The 21,866-nt window shown below is 38.3% G+C and overlaps 1 protein-coding gene across 2 annotated transcripts in view; it reads right to left on the bottom strand.

Moving 5' to 3' along the window:
* The window catches only part of TDRD3 (tudor domain containing 3), a 163,216-nt gene extending 141,585 nt beyond the window's left edge, over nt 1-21,631 (bottom strand). Inside the window, exon 1 of one of the 2 annotated variants that reach the window (XM_047854602.1) lies at nt 21,480-21,631. In XM_047854602.1, coding sequence (XP_047710558.1) covers nt 21,480-21,520 — 41 coding nt within the window. In that variant the 5' untranslated portion in view covers nt 21,521-21,631. The remainder of the gene's footprint in view (nt 1-21,479) is intronic. The other variant, XM_047854609.1, reaches the window with a different exon arrangement.
* Between the last annotated feature and the right edge of the window lie 235 nt (nt 21,632-21,866).

Below are 21,866 nucleotides of genomic sequence, written 5' to 3'. Positions count from 1 at the left end.
GGTGCTGATTTCTGTTAACGTTTTCTTTTTACCCTCAGCTGTTTGATGGTTTCAGCATTCTCTGCCTTTACATAATGTTGAGAGTGTGGTTTTTACACAGAATTTTTATATGTGTGCAGTTATTTGTATAGTTTAAGGAGACTGGGGGCTTTTTTTGTAGTTTAAGAAAATGTGTATTGGGGCGCCTGGGTGGCTCAGTCAGTTAAGCGTCTGACTTCGGCTCAGGTCATGATCTCACAGTTCACGAGTTCGAGCCCCATGTCAGGCTCTGTGCTGACAGCTCAGAGCCCAGAGCCTGCTTCAGATTCTGTCTCCCTCTCTCTCTCTCTCTGCCCCTCCCCTGCTCATGCTCTGTCTCTCTCTGTCTTAAAAATAAATAAAAACATTAAAAAAAAAACACCTATATAAAAAAAGAAAATGTGTATTGTAAAATCTGAATTTTTATTTATTATTTATTCATTAATTTTTTAATATAATTTATTGTCAAGTTAGCTAACATACAGTGTATATACAGTGTGCTCTTGGTTTTGGGGGTAGATTCCTGTGATTCATCACTTACATAGTTTAAGGAGATTTGGAGAGGTTGTTTACTACACTATTACCATCTTCTAGCTATCAGAAGTCTGAATGCGTTTTGTTCAACACATACATAAGGTGATTCTAAAATTTATATGTAAAGGGGCGCCTGGGTGGCTCAGTTGGTTAAGCATCCAAATTTGGCTCAGGTCATGATCTCATGGCTTGTGAGTTTGAGCCCCCACATCAGGCTCCATGGTAACAGCTCGGAGCCTGGAACCTGCCTCCAATTCTGTGTCTCCCTCTCACTCTGCCCCTCCCTCACGCACATTCTATCTCTGTCTCTCAAAAATAAATGAACATTAAAAAAATTTGTTTAATGTAAATGCAAAAAATCAAGGATAGTCAAATTACTCCAAAGAAAACATGAGGACTCGCACTAATTGATTATCAGTTCTTCTATTAAGTTGTATTAATCAAGACAGTATGATATGGGCATGGGGAAAGTCAACTGGAACAATGAAATGGAATAGTGTCTAAATATAGGCCCACAGGATATGGTCAATAGATCTTCAACCAAAATGTCAAGTCAATCCAGGGAAAGAAAAATCTTTTCAACACATGTTACTGAAACAACTGAATATTTGAACAAAAAAATAAATAAATAAAACAGCCTTTTTCCCATGCCATACATCAAAATTAATTAGTTCATATATCTAAATACAAGCCTAAAGCTTCTGAAAGCGATCATAAAAGAATATTTTCACAAACTTGAAGTAGGGGAACAATTTTTAAAGAGAACATGAAATGCACTAATCATGAAAGAAAAAAAAATGACAAAATTGATCTTTACCAAAATCAAACACTCTTAGTATCAAAAGATACTATTAATGAAATAAACCAATAAAAGATGGAAAAAGACATTCAGAGCATATGTAACTGTCAAAAGACTTTTATCTATAACATATAAGCAACTCCTACAAATCAATATTTAAAAGTCAAACAATCCAATTTTTTTAAATGGGCAAAAAAGTCAAATAGGTACTTCATAAAATAATAAGCGCATGAAAAAGGGTTCAATATCTTACTATCTTTAGTCATCAAGAAAAAGCACATTAAAACCACAACGAGATGCCATATCATGTAAGTATGAATGGCTAAAATTAAAAGGACTAAAAACACTGAATTTTGATGAGGGAGTAGAGAAACCAAATGTCTCACACATTGTTGGCTGGAATGGAAAATGTCACCTCCATTGTGAAAATGAAGTGCCTATTTCTTATAAACATAAAGCTGCCCTAGGATCCACCAATTCTACTCTTAGATATTTATCCAAAAGAAATGAAAACATATGCGCACAAAAATACTTGTACAAGATGTTCACAGTCTTATTCCTAATAACCAGACACGAAAAACAACCCAAAATGGCTATCAACAGGAAAGTAATTACACAAATTATGGCATATGTAAACATGAAATTCTATATAATATTAAGAATAAACTAACTGACACAGGCAAGGGCATGAATGAAACTCAAAAACATGTTAGGCTTCTAAGAAGTCAGACAAAAATAATTCCATTTTTATGATGTCTAATTATAGGAAAATTAATTCATGGTGACAAATGTCAGAAAAAGATGACCAGGAGGGAACAGGCCAGTGGAAGAGACAAAACAGGAGAACACTTTCTTGCGTGACAGTGGCATTTTGTATTTTGTTTGGAATGGTGATTACATTCTGTGCACACAACTATCAAAACTTAATCACCACTAAACACGGCCTACACATTTTAATGTATGTTAATTATGCTACAATTAAAAAAGAAAAGTCCCATCACTTTCTTTATTCAGTAAACATTTGAGTCTGTAGTCCTGGGAATTCAAAGATAAAAAGAACATGGACATTGACCCGAAATAAATTCAGTTTCAGTGAAGCTTAGCTGAGTTGTAGAGATAGCACAATTAGCTAGAGATACAATATTGTAGGAATTCAGAGAAATGACACCTTATTCCTGTTAGAGACTTCCTATAAAAGATGACGGTTATGTTTTAAAATGAAAGGCAAGGTACACCTGGGTAGCTCAGTTGGTTGAGCATCAACTCTTGATCAGGTCATGATCTCACGGGTTCATGGGACTGAGTCCCACCTGGGGCTCTGTGCTGATAGTGCAAAGCCTGCTTGGGATTCTCTCTCTTCCCTCTCTCTGTCTGCCTCTCTCTCTCCCTCTCAAAATAAATAAACATTTAAAAAATAAATCAAATGAAAGGAAAGAATCAACTAACTTAAATGGAGCATTAAAGACAGAAACAGCAAGATGAGACATGACACAATAATTGGAACCAGTATACCATGTACATGAGAGACCAACGAGCAGATGTTGTTAGAATGGAAACTATGGAGAGGAAGGAGCAAGAAAGGAGGCCAAAGAGAAACAAGAGGCTGCACAAATCTTTGTAAAGAAAACAGACTTCATCCTGCAGGTGAAGAGAAATCTAAAGGTTAAACAGCCATTTTAAATAACTTATTCTAACAGCCCTGAAAAAGATGGATTTGAGAGAGGAAGAAGACCAATCAGGAAGCTACTAACGTGCTCCCAAGAATGAAGGCCTGAAGTGGAAAAATACTCAAAAGGTAAAACAGGCAGGACTGATTCATCATTTAAATATAAGAGAATATGGTAAAACAGACTCTTAGGTAACTGGTGAGATGAGTGTACCACCGACTAAGCCAGAATAGAAAGAGAATTTGGAAACATTCTTCTGAGAAAGAGAAGCACAGTTAGAAACACTGAAGTCTGAGGTGTCTTTATGATACTTCGTTCAAATTGTACAGCAAGATAATACAAATTGTGTATTTCAAAATGTGTCACATTTTAAAATACAGGTTTAGGCAGATTTAGGAATCATCAGCATGTAGAAACTAGTCTAAATATGAAATCAAATGAGATTCATCAGTTAAAGTAAGAAGAATGAGAATGTAGAATAAAAACCGAACTTTGGTAGTACCAACAGGGAGAGTAAGAAAAGGCAGGGAAGGGTGGGATAAGAATACCATAAAAAGACAGCAAATGAAGAATCAAGAAGGATAAAGAGAACAAGAATTCTGCAGCGTTAAGGGAGACAATAGTGAATTTCAAGGAGTGGGTTGACCAATACTCTCCAATGCAGCAAAGAGGTCAGTCAGGAAAGGCCTGAAATGTACCTCATTGGGAGGTCACTGGTAACTTCAACAAAAGCATCTCAGTAGCACATGTCAGACTACAGCAGGAAGGAGAAGCAATGGTAGGCGTAGGTGATAGAATTCTACATATGAACACAGTCATACATGCGCTCAGCATTAAAGCGACTTTCAAAACAAAGAAAAATACCAGAAAAGGAATACATAAAATAGTCTCTTAAAAAGGAAATGCAGATCTTGAAGAAAAATATCTTGCTTAATGAATATTTACTTATTAAATGAATGTTTTAAATATAGCTTCACCTACTGGCTTGGAAACAGCACTAAAATAAGAAGGGAATCCATAGCTGACTGTATCAGCTCAGTCATGAGAAAAGTGAGAGCAAGTATTCCCATCTGACTACTTTTTCATTAATATTCTCCTAAAATATCATTAGTTAAAAAAAAAAAAATAACATTCCTGCTCTTCTTCAGAAATCTAGATCTAAGAAATACATTATGAGGTCTTCCTGAAATTCCTTTAAAAATCCTTAACCCTCAGGGGTGCCTGGGTGGCTCAGTCAGTTCAGCGTCCGACTTTGACTTAGATGATGATCTCATGGTTCGTGAGTTCGAGCCCCACATCAGGCTCTGTGCTGACAGCTCAGAGCCTGGAGCCTGCTTCAGATTCTGTGTCTCCCTCTTTCTCTGCCCCTCTCCCACTCGTGTTCTCTTATCTCTCTCTTTCTCAAAAATACATAAACATTTAAAAAAATTTTTTAAATAAAAAAATCTTTACACTTCAAAATACCTATCTTCTAAAGCTTTTTTACATAAATATAAACATATATATCTCATACAAGTATACACTATTTACAAAAATATGTATTATATTTTTATATAGTGTTTAAAACTAATAAATACCTTAGTTTTGAGGCATCCAACAAATTTAAGAACTCTAAAGCAAAAAACATCAAAAAGCTGTCAGCACTAACACCAATAGAATAAGTTGTATTAGCTGATTTTACTTTTAAATTGCTGGGGAGGAAAGAAACAAGTCAGAGGCACTGAGAGAGAACCAGAATTCTCCATTTCTTCAATTTCCCTTAAGAAAAAATTCATTGATGAAGTTTATCTCTAAAGATTGTTTTTCTTTAAGTTGTCCCTGCCAGAATATTAATCCCTCAACCCATCTTTGAAATAAAAGCCAGAGTGATCTTTGTAAACTCAGCAAATCTGACTTTTTCATGGTCCTGATTTAAAACTCTCAATGGATCCCTGCACCAGGGTGGTACAGGGAATCCATTAAGTCATTCATACAAAACTTGGCCATTTGAGAAAAGAAAGCAATTCAATTTGCATATCTTACAATATGATATGTAAAAATAATCATGATTTTTACAGAAAAACTAATGTACTCTTCCAAACTATGATATTTTTCAAGTGTGTGGATGAGCCATCAAGATTGCAGTAGTCTATTTAATTTAGCTAAAATTCAGGGTCTGGTTTTCTCAGTAATGGCATTTGCCTATTACTGGTTACATTTGTTAAACGGCACATTTGCTTGTTATCACTGTGCTAGTTATACCCCAGGATACCAACGTGGCTAGATGAAGTGTAAAAGTTCTGATGAAACAGCAATGTAATTTCTATGATCAGAATAATGTCAAAAACGGAAATTGTGTATAGATCCCAGTGAATATGAATCTGCACATGGTGGGACTGGCAACTCTACAAGTTTGAGGACACATTCCAAAAAAGGAAAAATATGAATGAGTATAAGAACGGATATTGAAAAACTGGATCTTATTAGACCCTTTGTGCCTAATCCCCTGAACACTGTTAAAAACTTTATCTTCAATCTTTGTCCTATCAAGGCATGAATTTTTTGTCATGAATTCTATTTCTAATCTAAAACAGCTTCTTACAAATAAATTAGGTTAATTTAAGTATGATTGGTTACCCAATGTGTTATTTAATGACTGACTTCTATATTTTACACAGGATTGATATGTTTTAACAAGTTTTTCAACTTCACATCCACTGTTTCCTCTCCTTAAACAGTATACTGATTTGATAAAAACTATCTGTAGTCTAGGTTTTCTATAAAATCCAAAAGTTGTCCAGGTGTGACAGAAATTCTCAATTGAAACCAATGAAGGATTTCTATCTGCCCTAGGACATAATGGAAAAGTTCTATTAAAATCAGTAGACCATTTCAAAAACACCTAACAATTCTGTATTTGATAGAAAGCCCCACTACAAGTACCGGCACATTCCTATCAAATGGTTAGGATTTACTAATCTGTGAGGCAGCTCCATTCATACCAGTCATTACAAATAAGGATATAAACAAGGATTGTGGTTGTTTTAGAAAGTTATTTTTGATAAATACTGGATAAGTAGCATGTACTACTTATTCCAACTTCTTCTAACTAATAATTGACTAATAAATCTACCTCACTAATTACTTAGGGTAAAGCTAAGTAAACTTTTTCTGTAAAGGGCTAGATAGTAAAACTTGTAGGTATTTTTGCAGGCCATAGGATCTCTATCACAACTACTCATCTCTGTCCACAACACAAAAGCCTGGTCTAACTGTGTATGAGTACTTTATTTACAAAAGTAAGCATAAGGTCAAATTGGGCCACAGTCTGCCAACTCTGTACTTAGGATAAAGCTATATAACCCTTTTTCTTTAAAAACCATAATCAGGGCACCTGGGTGACTCAGTTAGTTAAGTGTCCTACTTAGCCCAGGTCATGATCTCACAGTTCCTGAGTTCGAACCCCGTATCGGGCTCTGGGCTGACAGCCCTGAGCCTGGATCCTGCTTCAGATTCTGTGTCTCCCTCTCTCTGTCTCTCCCGCTCCCCCACTCACGCTCTGTCTCCGTCTCTCAAAAATAAACAAACGTTAAAAAAACTTTTTTTTTTAAATTAACGTTTATTTATTTTTGAGACAGAGAGAGACAGAGCATGAATGGGGGAGGGGCAGAGAGAGAGGGAGACACAGAATCGGAAGCAGGCTCCAGGCTCTGAGCCGTCAGCCCAGAGCCCTACACGGGGCTCGAACTCAGGACCGAGATCATGACCTGAGCTGAAGTCGGACGCTGAACCGACTGAGCCACCCAGGCGCCCCCAAAAAAACCTTTTTAAGCCAGACTCAAAATGTATTTAAAATGTACTTCAAAAATGTATTTAATCTTTAAAAAAGTATATTGTTCTGGGGCGCCTGGGTGGCTCGGTCGGTTAAGCATCCGACTTCGGCTCAGGTCATGATATCAGAGTCTGTGAGTTCAAGCCCTGCATCGGGCTCTGTGCTGACAGCTCAGAGCCTGGAGCCTGCTTCGGATTCTGTGTCTCCCTCTCTCTCTGCTCCTCCCCTGCTCATGCTCTGTCTCCCTCTGTCTCAAAAATAAAATAAAAACATAAAAAAAAATTTTTAAAGGTATATTGTTCCATAAATTTACATATTACATAACTGGCTCCAAACATTTAATTTTTAAGGAGGATATCCCATTGCTCCTTAAATAAAATCCTTATTTATAACACTAAAAGGTAAATACTTAATAACAATGCAACATTTCAACAAGAATGTTAAATTACCTGCCTTCAGCTTCTGAGACTTAACTAAATTCATATCCAAAATAATAGATTGCATATTGACATTTTTCTCTCTCAAATGTCTATTCTTCCTGTACAAGTAAAATAATATATGAAATATTCAACCTGTATTATTTATCTTTAATTTGAGGCACCAACATTTATAAGACTACCAAATGCTAAAACATACTTTATAATGAGATTCAAAACCCACACTGAAACCCGTAAGATATAAGGATTTTGTCTTTATCAAGGTAACCCTTTAAGAGACTATATATTCTAAAACAAAGAACACATTTTTTTCAAAGGTAACACAATTTCAGAAATCCATACATGTGCAAATTACATGAATTTATTTACTGGCTACAGTAAGTTATGAGAGTCCAGGCTTAACACGCAATAGAAAGAGTGCAAGTATTTATTGGGCACTCGGCATACGACAAGCAGTGTTCTGAAACACTTTGTGTGTATTAACTCATTAATCCTCATAAGTATACTATGGATTAGGTGCTACAATTGGCACCATTTAAGAGATGAATAAACTGAGGGAGCAAGCAGTTTAATTAATGTACTCAAGGTTATTTAATCAGTGGCAGAACCAGGACTGACCCTGGTTCTAGAGAGTTGGACTTCAGAGCTCGTGCTTTTAACACAAACTATATCAGGTATATTTGTGTGTCAACTATACTTCAATTAACACTTAAAATTAATAAAAAAAAAAAGTAGGTATAAATTTAACTGAAAATCAAGAATACAGAGTTTTGTTTTCACAACCACTCTCTTTTCAAAGTAATCACTCATGAAAACCCAGTTTTGTGATATAATTCTAATTAACTACTAATTCTAATATGAATTAACTATGTAAAATCATGTAATTTACGGGGGCACCTGGGTGGCTCAGTGGGCTAAACAGCCGACTTCGGCTCAGGTCAGGATCTCACAGTTCGTGTGTTTGAGTCCTGCACCAGGCCCTGTGCTGACAGCTCAGAGCCTGGAGCCTGCTTCGGATTCTGTGTCTCCCTCTCTCTCTGTTCTCCCCAACTCGCACTCTGTCTCTGTCTCTCTCAAAAATAAATAAAAGTTAAAAAAAAATTTAAATCATGTAATTTACTAATCTCAGTTTCAAACACAAATCAATTCAAGCTTGCAAGCCTATTCCTCTTTCACAATGCTGACATCCTGCTGACTTCTTAGTTCACTCATAGCGGGTACTTAGGCAAAAAAGAAAAAAAAAATGGTGCTGCAGGGCAATACCAGGCAAGCCATAACAGCAAAAAGCAAGCTGAATATAACAAAAACATTCAAACAGCCTATTTTTCCACTTTGAAAATACATGTCTTAGATACATAGAAATCTATAATCATACATCTTTTAAATACACTTTTGCTTAAGGCAGGATAGCATTACCAGTAACGATAAACAATTCAATTTACACATGAAAGTTATTGTGATAAAGTAAAACATTTTAAAAGACCACCAACAGTCCAATTCAATTTTATTTTTCATGAAAACATGTTTAGGCAGGAATAATTCAAACCATGTCAAGCAATGTCAGCCAATATAAGAGCTGCACAGATAAGTCTCATAACACCAACTATAAACTAATATTACTTCATAACCAAAAGTATAAGAAAGTTAACAAAATGCAGCGGAAAGTTACTTTCTCATAACAAACATGATCACTCTTTAATGTGTCATACTAGGTATCAGCCACATGACTAAACCAAGAAGGCTTGCAATCGCCTTTTATAAGCAAATATAATACATACATACAACCTACTTATTATAGAATGACATATAATTAGAGAAAGAGGGCTTTGCAAACCGCAAAGTCCTTTCCACACATTAGATCATCACTAAAAATAAAAAAAATTAAAGTAGAATATTAGCAAGTAATTAAATCAAATCAAAAGTACAAAATAAAAAGTGCTTCACTTCATTCACTCATACCAAATTCATACGACTTTACCATAATTTGAACAGTATCAGTAAGTGAAGAATTCAAAATGTGTCCAGGTAGAAGGGAACTACTTCAAGTGTGGTCCACTGATCAGTACCAATCTTCAAACTCTTTGTTACTGCTTCATGATGGAATAAGTACAGAAACTGAGGCAAGCCATTTAGAAACTCTAAAAGCAATCTGACATTGCTGCAAGATGTTATACTTCAGAAAGGTAGTGATGTGTGAAAAACTGGAAATTTTAAAAATTGGAAGACAGCTTGAGAATCACTGAGCTAGGCCACATTTCCCAGAATCCCTTTTAGGTAGGTGAGATTAAGTTCTTGGAAACCAAGGAAGTGATGTGTGCCACCTTTCCCATCAGGGAACTCACTCTATGGCTCTCAGCTGTCCTTTCCCTTCTGCTAACTAAAACCCTGATGTCGCAGCTACCCTATGTGCATGAAAACAATGACACTACGTACCCTACCTAACTAGTGCTTCTCAAACTCAAATGTACAAAAAAGTCACTAGGAGAACCCTGTTAAAATACAGATGCTGATTCAGTAGGTCTGTGGTAGAGACTGAGACTCTACACTGCTAACAAGGTATCAGGTAATGCTAATGATTCTGGTCTTAGGACCACACTTAGAGTAGCAGGAGTTAGGGGACAACTAAAGTTAGATGGAAAGAACTTGGGTCCATAAATGACAGCACAAAGCAGATTCCCCAACACTGTGGGTTTTTCTGTGATGAGGAAAAAAAAGAATGAGGAAAAAAAAAAAAAAAGGCTATGTTCTTTAGACCTTTGTAATGTGGGGTCTCTGTATATCAGCCTAACTTTCAACCTAACTAATAGAAAGCAGTTTTGTAAATATCAAGAAGGGTATACCTCAGGCCAGTTTTACATTTTAATTAAAATAATATCAACATAAATGCTTATTCACATAAGTATAAATTGGAAAAAAGTTCAAGGCCTTATTGCCCTTCCAAGACAATCCGACTCTAGAAAGCATGCTATGATTTCTGTCATGTATCATTTAAATATTATTACTCTACCCATTAACATTTACACCACTACACTGGACTAACTTTTTCATGATGTCAAAACAAAATCTGAATGTTAACCTCTCATTGTTAAGAAGCTACATCTAATTATATGAAGACATCTTTCAATTGGGAATTATCCCTACAAAAGAAATCTTTTCCTTATAACTGGTAGAAAATTTATTGAGTAAAATGGCAGGTGTCTCTGTGTAGCAAAGAATAGCTAGATATGTCTACTGACAAAGTTAATGTTATTTGGGATCGTTATTTTGCACCAGCAACGATGTAAAACACAGACACAATTTCATGGTATTGTTGCAGCAATCATATTTTTAATGTATGTATATGAAATAGTTTCATTTTTTAATGAAAGGAAACACCTAATTAACATATGCTTATGAAGACTTCTGACAAATGTGTAATTAACTCAATAAAGAAAAAAAAAAGTAAAAACAAAGCACATAACCACAACCAGAAAAAGTGGTCAAAAAATTTATCAGCAGCAACCAAAATAAGGAAAAACAACATCCTGATCTTGTAGAACTTCAAAATGTCCAAAGAGGAATCTGACAGAGCCTGGGTACTAACCTGTACCAAGAAGCATAACTAAGGAAAGAAGTCAAAGTAACACAATCCTGGAGAAATCTCATTGTTACAGTGTAGAGTGAAACACAGAGATTCAGCAAGCAGCCTGGACAAAAGATTATGGCAAACTCCCAGGAACAGAAGCCTCTGCATACCAACCTAGGCTCTCAGCTCAAGCAAAAAGGGTCAATGGTATGTGCCATTCTGAGTTTGGTAAACTGAGGAAGGCCACGGAGAAGAAGGCCTTCCCCTAACTAGTAACATATATATGACCTTTTCTGTTGTTCATAATTGAAAGTTAACAAAAGAGCAACCTGTGCTTGGCAGGGTCCTCACGTAAAACCCAGTGGGCTGGAACCTTATGCCAGCTTAATAAACTGGGAAGTGTCCCAGCGTCCACTTCTTTGCCTCATCAAAGGCCACAGAATGAATGATAACCTCCTCTCCTAATGCCTTTCTAACCAGGGACCCCGACATAACAAGCAATTATGAAACATCAAAAGGAAAAGTAAAAATTTGTAGTATCCCATAAAATATCAAAAGTGTAAAGAAATAATTAGGACCTAGGACAAATTTATACTAAAAACAAACTTCTGAAAATAGTTTCTATTAACATTGGTTTGAGAAAGAACATTTCAAACCCCTCCCAAAACAGTTGGTTGTCCCATGCAAGAAATGTTATCAACATATCTGTAAGTGTGTATGTTTGTATTCAGTTAGAAGCAAATATCAATAAATAGAGAAAGTTTTGGCTCAGTGGGTTAAGCATCAGACTCTTGATTTCGGCTCAGGTCATGATCTCTTGGTCTGTGGGATTGAGCCCTGCTTGGGGGGTCTGAGCTGACAGCGCAGAGCCTGCTTGGGATTCTCTCTCTCTCCCTCTCTCTCTCTGCCCCTCTGCTGCTCCTGTGCTTGCACACACACACACACGTGCTCTCTCTCTCTCTCTCAAAATAAAAGAATAAAATTAAAAAAAAAATTTTTTAAGGTTTATTCATTTTTTGATAGAGAGAGAGCGTGAGTGGGGGAGGAGCACAGTGAGAGGGAGACACAGAATCCGAAGCAGAGTCCAGGCTCTGAACTGACAGCCCAACATGGGGCTCAAACCCGTGGACTGTGAGATCATGACATGAGCTGAAGTCAGACATTCAATTGACTGAGCCACCCAGGCGCCCCTAAAACAATAAACATTTTTTAAAAATAGGGAAAGCTTGTATAACAGGTTATTTCCTACATTACTGTAAAAATTACATTTTTTCATAAAACTAGTTTTTAAAATTTCACAACATTCATTTCACAAGTAACAATTTTCTCCTCTACACAAGGCTTGAAAAAGTTTCATATTCCTGGAGAACACAAAAACAGTATGATGAAACATACTGAGACTAAATTACAATGGTACTAACATTCATTCCACAAGCATGTACATGCCTACTGTGGACCCTGCACCCCACTAAATGCCAGAACATCTCAGAGATATGACTTCATCCTCGTCTTACAGGAGCTTACAAAACAAGACATCAATCAAACTATTTTAACTATTTGGAAAAACCAAATATTTACTTATTTCTTTTGATCTAACAATATTAGAATATATTAACGGCAAAAGGAAAAATTATTTCACTAACTTTATCACGATCATCTACCAACTTTCCAGACACTTAAGCTTAAATACATCCCTATTTCTCTTCCAAAACAAAACTTAAACTGAATTCATTCTTAACTCCATTATAAACTGTTGGCTTAATTTATGTAAGTTTTTTCCCCATCAATATTTATGCTTAATGTTTCATATTCTGTATTTTTAAAAATTTATTAATTTTCAAACTTCTCAAGGTCCTGCCTAGGAATTTAATAGAATAAAAAAAATTTTTTCTTAATATCTTTCTTCACTTAATATCCATTATAGACTGACTGTCTTCTGAAAAGTTGCAGCTGAATTTTATAAGCATTTTATATATGCTTATATATAAAAAAGGAGTTTTTTTATATATATATTTTTATATATGTTTATATATGCTTATATAAGTTTATATAATTTATATATGCTTATATAAAAAAAAAGGAGTTTTAAGGGGATTTGGGGGGGGAATTAAAAAGAGACCTTCAAATATCTGAAGTTTTAAAAAATGTTTTTAAAAACTGCTGAGTCTCTAATAATCCAATCCAGTAATCCAATACAGACCTAAGCAAATAATCTTATCACAGAACTCTTAAAGACATATCCATTTTCTCTTTTCAGAAAAGTCACTGATTTCATATTCCAACACTCCCCCGCCCTGCCCTGCAGCTCCTAAAAAGCTAAGTCTCCTTTAAAATGGTGAAATTCCCGGGTGCCTGAGTGCCTTACTCGGTTGAGCATCTTCGGCTCAGGTCATGATCTTGTAGTTTGTGGGTTTGAGCCCCCGCGTCGGGCTCTGTACTGACAGCTCGGAGCCTGGAGCCTGCTTCGGATTCTGTGTCTCCCTCTCCCTCTGCCCCTCCCCTGCTCATGCTCTGTCTCTCAAAAATAAATGAATGTAAAAAAATTAAAAAATACATAAAAAAAATTTTTAATGCTGAAATTCCTCAGTGCTTGCACCTAGCCTCCTCTTATTTAAAGTTTGATTTTTAGATCACTGATAGGTGCTATCTAATAGAAATGTAATGCAAGCCACATACGTACTTTTAAATTTTCTGGTAGTCACATTTTAAAAAGTAAAGAGAAACACGTGCAATTAATTTAATAATATATTGTAACACAATATAGTGATGGCATTATTTCAATATGCAAACAATATAAAAATGAATGAGAAATATTTATATCCTTTTTTGGTACTAAGTCTTCCAAACCTGGTGTGTATTTTACATTTACATCACATGCAAATTTGGATTAGACATATTTCAAGTATTCAGTAACCACATGTGGCTAATGTCTACCATACTGGACAGTGCAGCCTTAGATGATCTCATCCATGCACTACTTCAGTCATCAGCTATACCCAAATGACTCCATATTTATATCTCTAATCCAGTCTTCTTCCTAGTTGCAAGATTAGTATTTCCTAATATCTAATTGACATCTTACTTAAGATGACTCAAAGGCACCTCGTACTCAAATAATGTCCAACTTCAATTCATGATCCACCCCTCAAAAATGTACTCCTTTTCTAAGACTCCCTATCTAACCATACTGTAATCAATTTAGGTATACAAGCCAGAAACCCAGAAATCAACCCCTTGACACCTCCTTCTCTCTCTTTCCCATATATAGATGCATATATTTAGATGGATATAGTCCATCTAAAAGTTCTGTCCATTTTACCACTCAAATACCAATCAAATGAATCTCTGTTCTCCATCGCAATCATCACCACCATTCTACCACTCTACTCAAGCCAAGCTCCGAGCCATTTTCTTCAATGCAAGCATTTCTCAACATCTAACTATGATGTCATCCCTACTTCAACCGTCCCAACCCCTGATAAAACTTTCCAACTGATTTCTACTGCCTCCAGAATAAAAGCAAGGCCTGAGCTACATGATCCAGACCCTAAGTGTCTCACAGTTCCGCCTCACTATACCACCTCTGTCTTGCCCTCCACTCATCCTGGTCTTTCAGACCTTTGTACTCACCATGTTCCTTACTGCCCTATAAACTCTGCATATGCTGCTTTACCCTTACTTAGTCTATTTAATTCCCACTCATCCTCCAGATCTCAGGGAAGCATTCTCTGACCACCACAAAGACACCAAATTTCCCTTCTATAAGCTCATCTAGAACCATGTCCCTTTTCATTTCTAATGTACTTTATAGATGCAATGTTTGAATATGTAATTAATGGCTTTCTCCCCTTAAGACTACATCTGATTGAACTAAAGAGTCTGCCACAGCAAGATGTTTAATAATTATTTGTTGAATGAATGTGTTAGTGAATCTGCCTTGTTTTTTCCCTAGACAAAGACTAGACACCATGTGAGATGGCGTATATAACATGCCCTGCTTATACAGCACTAGTTCTGAAAAGCTTCCCAGACTTCTCAAGCAAAATACCAGTATATGACATGTTTAAATTCTGACCAACTAGTATATCATCACCAAAACAAACAGTGCCTTGTGTACAAGATGCATAAGCATTTACTACGTGTATTTCAGTACACACATTACTATATAGGGTTACATCTTTCTCTGCATTATTGCAGAGACTTACTTATTGTTGTAAAGATACCATATCTTCAGCAGCACCATCCTAAGATGAGGGTAGCTATCTGTCTCCACTTTAAAGGCTGTGAAACTGTAATAAGTATAAAAACTGCTCATGCATGCACACAGACTTACACCTATCAAGTCAGGGTGTGAAACCTATAGGGGTTATAGTAATAAGGTACAGGTAGGCTCTGTCCAGTCCTGTAGCATGATGTGGTTCTTTCCTCCTTCTCCATATCACCAGTGTGCTTCCTTTCTGCTCTCAGTATCCTTGATTTGACACCCTTGTTAACATTTTATATTATCACCACATATTTCTTGCCCCCTCTTCTCTGCTTTTGTTTTCATTCTATGACCTCATAAAAATGTTTCTCAATTTTTACACAAAAATTTTTGCATTGTTGGGAGTGCAGTCTACTTCTTCTAAAGATCATCTGGAGGCAAAGTCTTCTTCAGCTACTTCCAGAGCCTACATCTTACAAAAAAATCACAGTTTCTAAATAGTTGGGACTTAACTGCAACATGGTAAGTCAAAATGCCAATATTCTTCTTTTGTCAAAAGGAGAAAACATAAACCAAAAAAGTTGATATAGTTATATTTTTATGGTTCTTGAAATGTTACTATGTAATTTTTACTTGATTTAGCAAATGCTGCTGTGTGAGAGGAGAAAATTATTTTCAACTTGCTGAGGTAGCAAGTTTCTTTTTATACCCCCTTTATGCTTGAGGCAGTCAAGTCTACAGGCAGTTGAAACTAGATTTATAGGTTATTCACCAAAAAAAAAAAATCACTGCAAACAGCACCTTGAAACCTGAAAACTTGCACAGTTTAACAGAATATCCAGTCATTTTTTTTAGCACTTTATAGTATCAGAAGCTGCCAGGCAATGTGTAACATATTTTGAGGCAGAAGGTCAACAAGGCTTATTACTGTTGAACTATAATTTCACAAACAAGGTAAACCAAAGAGATAGTTACAAATGCTCATTAAAGAAATGGGAAATGTTTCAAAATAGGAGGTCTCTGATAAGTCCCCTGAAACCAAAATATAAATCAACTGGTTTCTTCTAATGTTCTTGAACATGATCTATTACTGTTTCAGCTAAAAAGTGTGTTCATGGTTCTTATCCTTTCCAAAAGAGTATACCAAGAGTATGTTTATATCAAAGTGGTAATGATAGAATATAATTTTAGATAATAAAATATCCTGCACTTAATGTACAACCTTATAAAGAACTACTAATATCCTTTACAAATGTACTTATGTCTAAGAATTATGTTGGAATATAAGGGAGCAAAATTTCACATACTCTTTGTATAAACTCTTATTGTCTGACTATTACCAACAGTGTAGTGCATAAAGGTATAGTTATATTGATGGTACTGCAAAGGTTGCTTTTCTTTTTTTTTTTTTCTTTCATTTTTTTATGTTTATTTTTGAGAGAGAGAGAGAGACAGATGTGAGCGGGGGAGGGGCAGAGAGAGGAAGACACAGAATCTGAGGCAGGCTCCCGGCTTCCAGCTGTCAGCGCAGAGCCTGACATGGGGCTCAGACCCACAAGCCACGAGATCATGACCTGAGCGGAAGTAGGACGCTGAACCGACTGCAGAACCTGGTGCCCCAGGTTGCTTTTCACTTAAAGACTGGGATCAATGACCAGCAGTCTCCTGAGGAAGTGTTGTGTCTCTCAGAAAACAGAAACCATACAAGAAAGGTGCAGGGTGGACTACAGGACAGGAATCTGACTTTCTTGGTCATGACCATTAATGTATTTGGAAGGAAGCTTCCACGTGATGGAATGGGAAAAGAAGCTCTCCCTCTGTGGCCAGGTTAAAAGTCAGGAATTACAAATTCCAGCAAAATGTCCTGAAGTACCACTTTGCAATATCATTCTCAAGGCAACATGTGGAATAGGGCAGGCCCCCTTCAAGACAAGACAGCATTCACTTTATACCCATACTGCCACTGTGCTTCCTAAATAATAAATGGACAGAACTTGTAGATGGACTATATCCATCTAAATATATATCAAAGTTGTTCTTCTTCAGCACTAAATTTTGATAAAGACTGTTACAAGCTATCATCTTGCTTAGGTGTCTCCAGGTGAAAGAAAGGGAGAGGAGTATACACTTGGGCCAGAGGATGGTCAGTGTGGTCGTAGCAACAGTCATCAAAGAGAGAGAATCCAAAAGGGAAGGTGAAATTCAAGGCAAACAAGGTAAGAAGACCTTTGTGTTCATCCTTCTATTTTCCCTCTAACCCTGCCCTCCTCACCAAAACACAAAAACAAAAATCCCAGAGCACAACCTGGTTAAGCCTTGTTATGTTAGAAACCTGGAGTTTCTCAGAAATTATGTTCATAACACAAATGGAAACACACTATTTCTAATGCTACGTTATGGTGTCTTCAACTCCAAACTGCTGAGTAAGGCAAAAACATATAATATAGTGTCTTACTTTTTCAGACCTTATTCTCAGACTTAGAAAAATACACAATTAACCAGATTTTCAGATAACCCTAATCAGCCCTTAGGTGAGCCACCGAAAGATAAAGGTTTCTTTGTTTCCAAAAATCACCATTCCTCAGCATAAGCACTTTATCTTTCCCAAAGAAGAAAGTAAATTTACACACCACAAAACGCTTAAATCCAATTTTCTATTTTAAAATGTATCATTTTTTTTTTTATCAACAATTTAAATTAGAAGTGGTCACCATGGCTTGATGGAAATGAGTTTTGAATCTTTATTCCGCCCGTTTGGGCTCTATTCTTGGTTCTGCTACTTGTAACTGAGGAAATTTTTGATTCCCATGGTGTTTCAGTTTCTTCATCCGCACCTGAAGACATTAAGCTATACCACCACTAATTCTATGGAAAATACCTTTTCTTTTTTTTTCGTTCATTTTTTTAAATGTTTATTTATTTTTGAGAGAGACACAGACAGAGATAGAGACAGCACAAGCAGGGGAGGGGCAGAGAGAGAGGGAGACACAAAAATCAGAAGCAGGCCCCAGGCTCTGAGCTGTCAGCACAAACCCAGGGACCATGAGATCATGACCTGAAGCCAAAGTCAAAGGCTTAACTGACTGAGCTACCCAGGGCTCCACCTTTTCAAAAACACAATCACAACTAATTGTGCTCTAACATGTTTCTATTTTTTTAAAGTTTCAAAAGGTTGGGGCACCTTTTGAAAGTCAGTAGGGCATCTGACTCTTGATTTCAGTTCAGGTCATGATCTCCTGGGTTCCTGAGTTGGAGCCCCAAAATGGGCTCCTTCCTGACACTGTGGAGCCTACTTGGGATACTCTCTCCCACGCCCGCTCGCTCTCTCAAAATAAATAAACTTTAAAATAAATAAAAATTTCAAAAGATTGACATCTCTATAAAAATTTTAAAGATTCAAATGGTTAGTAGAAATATACAAATCCCCCTTAAGGGATTCTCCAAGGAGAAAAACCAAAAAGGTATTAAGTAAATCTGTTATCTAGACAAATTAAGTAAAATCTCCTCTCATACTAAAGTCTATTCCACACATAACTAAGTACCACAAAAGATCAATGTACTATTTAGTGCATTATTTAAACATAATCACCATACTGTGTAAGTCCCTGAAAGTTTTAAAGTTCACATCATCAAAACCTGATGTTTTCTATGCTACTCATCACTAAAGAAAAAAATTATTGTAAAGTCTGCCAGGGTGGCTACTGTTGGAGTTATATTTTAAAATATTGATTTTGTGGGGGTTCTAATGAAGATTAAGGACTTAGGAGGGGGAAAAATACTCAGAAAATAACAAACTGGAATACTAGATTAGAAACCTAAGCTTTTTTGGCATAAGATATTACCCTAACCTATTGTTTTAGGTGAAGATAATAGAAAGGATTTAATAGTTTAGGTTAGCATCTATTTCTTTTTAAGTCCTACAAGTCATTAAGTGAATAGATTAAGTACTAAGAAAAATGGTTTTGTCAGTGACAATAACAGAGAATCTCAAGAGTTAGAGGAAACTGAAAATATCAGAACTGGAATGAACTGGTCAGAGGTACTCTTTGGTCATCAATTCTTCTAGTACTCTTCTCTGCCTAAACATTTGAAATTCTGTATTTTAACATAGTAAGTCTGTACTTAAATGTAAGATCTATACAGGCCACCTGAACGCCTAGGAGATCCTTTTGTTTGGCACAAATCTAACCCATTCAAGACCCATTAGGAATTACATGTAACTCCAAAATTCCTAGAAAAACAGTCTTATTAGACCCATGGCTTACTATTGCCTTCATTAGTCACTGCTTTACAAAAGCAACAGAAATCTGGTGGAAAAAAGAAACATGTTAAACAGATAATGTGTGATATAAAGTAACAAATGTTACAATATAACATTCCTTTAGCTTTATAACAAAGGGAGGCACTCTATCTAAGATTGGGTGGAAACCCCTGCTAGCAGTCTGATTGGCAGGGTCTGAATTCTAATTGGCAGGGGCATCCCAAGGTCAGTTGTATGAGACTTTACTGAAAACCGACACTGTAGTGGCTCCCTGGCACCAAAAATACACAGAAAAATCAGTTATAGTTCCCCACCCTTAAGGAGTTTAGGGTCCAAAACCAAAAAAAGAACAATTTAGTATGTGTTTGGAACCAAAATATGAGACTAGCCTTTCTAAAGGAGGTGGGGTCATGTTGGAAAGAAGTAAAAGACCAAGTTTGTACCTGAAGTTGTATCACTAGGTTGAAGAACTAAGGCTCAATCTAACGAAGCATGGGAAAAAACTGAAATAGAAGAGTGATCCAAGGAGGCGCCTGAGTGGCTCTGGCAATCAAGCATCCAACTTCACCTCAGCTCATGATTCCTGAGATTGGGCCCTAAATTCAGCCCTGTGCGGACAGCTTGGAGCCTGCTTGGGATTCTCTCTCTCTGCCCCTCCCATGCTTGCGTGCTTTCTCTCTCTCTGAATAAAGAAACTTTAATAATAATAATAATAATAATAATAATAAAACGAAGAGTGACCCAAGAGTCTTCAATACATCCTTTGAGGTAAAGAAACTGAAGGTAGAAATTCCAGAACAAAAGTAAAACTGGGTAAGGTTAGCTTTTAACTCCACAGTCTGTTATGCTAATGGTGTTCACGGAAACACTGTAGGAACAACGCATAACAGTGGGAAGTACCAGCCCCCCTGTGCTCACCTTTCAGCTCCACCACTTTCTAGATAGGTAAAGTTGCTTTTAACAGTTCTGTGCTAGTCTTCTAACCTGAACGGCCAGAAGCCCCCTCTTCAAAATACAGGTGTTAAATCTGGCCCAACCTTTCGGGTATTAAGCCTCAATGGACACCCTCCTACTTCCACGAACCACAAGGATCTAGTGTCAGTTCTGCAAACCAATAAGCGCTTCCCTACTTCTGTGTTGCATCTCCAGTGGCTCTGCCTAGAAAGCCCTTTCCTCGCCGTCTTTCAAAACCCACTTCTCTAGGAAGTGAGCTCTCCTTCCCCTCCAATTCCATAGCACATTTGCCTGCCCCTCTGTACAGTTTGCCACTGTCTCCGTTTTTGTGTTCGTTCTTTGAATGCCTCCCTCTCTGTGCTCTTTTCCCTAAGATAGGGAACTGCCAGAGAGCAGGGGCAAATCTTTTGCATCCTTCCTACCCCTCCTCTCTGTGCCTATGAAGGCCTGGAAAAGCGTTACTAAATTAAACAATGTTAACAACTGCAATGACCTCAGTTTCAGAAACGGCTTAATTTCGCATAATTTTTTGTTGCTCTCAGATGTTAAAATCTTGACGTGAAACGTGTTTAAAAAAATGAACACTGCCATCGCTTCAAGAAAAGTTCTACGGAGCACCCACACGAGTTGACAATGAGGTCATTCTTAGCTTCAGAAGTTGTGAGTGTGCCACGGAGGGCAGCTTCACACCGGTCGGTACACTACTCCGAAATCACGGAAAAGAAGCGGCGGCCCCGGCAGCCGCACAGGCTTTGCTTGGGTCGACCCTCAACTTCCCGCGGGCCCGCGGACCCGCGGGCTCCGGCCGCGCTCGCCCCTCTCCGCCGCACACGGTTCTCCAGCCCTCGCCTCCCCTCGTCCCGCCGCAGCAACACCGCCCGGAGCGGCGCGCACGGCGCGGCAGGTCCTATCGGGCGGATCCGCTCGGGCCTGGGCCGCCGGCCGCCCTGCCTGCTCTGCCGGCGGCCCCCCGGCCTCTCCCCGGCCCGCCGCCCGCCGCCCGGGGCCCAGGCCGCGCCGCCGCCGCCGCCGCCCCGAGGGGAGCTGGGGGACTCGCTCCGCTCCGCGTGGCGCCGGGGGCGGAGCCGGCCCGGAGGGCCCGGAGAGAGGCCGGGGGCAGGCGGCGGCCTCCGCCTACCCCGACACGTACCCACCGCCCCCAACCCCAACCCTCCTCGGGGCCCCGGCCCGCGCCCACGGCCGGGCGGCCGGCGGGACTTGCCACTTACCAACCCGCCTGGGACAACGCCGCGCCGGGGACCTCAGACATGGTAGCTGCTTAGGTCGGGGGTGGGGGTGGGGGGCTGGGGGTGGGGGTGGGGGGGGGGTAGGCCTCCTACTTGAGACCAAAAAAAAAAAAAAAAAAAAAACCGAAAGAAAAGAAAAGAAAAAAAAAAAAACTCCTCTGGTCGGCTCTGCAACTGGGCATGCTCAGTGCGGCCGGCGCTTCCGCGTGCGGGTTCCACTCGCCGCGTTTTCCGAGCGGCCGCAGGGGCAGGCCTGGCGTGGAGCTTGGTAGTTGCAGCCCGCCGGAGGCCTTGTTCCCCCCCGCCCCCGCCACCCCCCGCTAAGGACCGTCTAGGGCCGGGAGGTCGCTGGCCAATTTGTGAAGAAGG

Source organism: Prionailurus viverrinus, chromosome A1, assembly GCF_022837055.1.
Source record: "Prionailurus viverrinus isolate Anna chromosome A1, UM_Priviv_1.0, whole genome shotgun sequence".
NCBI classification, from domain to species: domain Eukaryota; kingdom Metazoa; phylum Chordata; class Mammalia; order Carnivora; family Felidae; genus Prionailurus; species Prionailurus viverrinus.
Note: the sequence above shows the minus strand (reverse complement) of the source record. Positions and strands in the feature narration are given on the sequence as shown.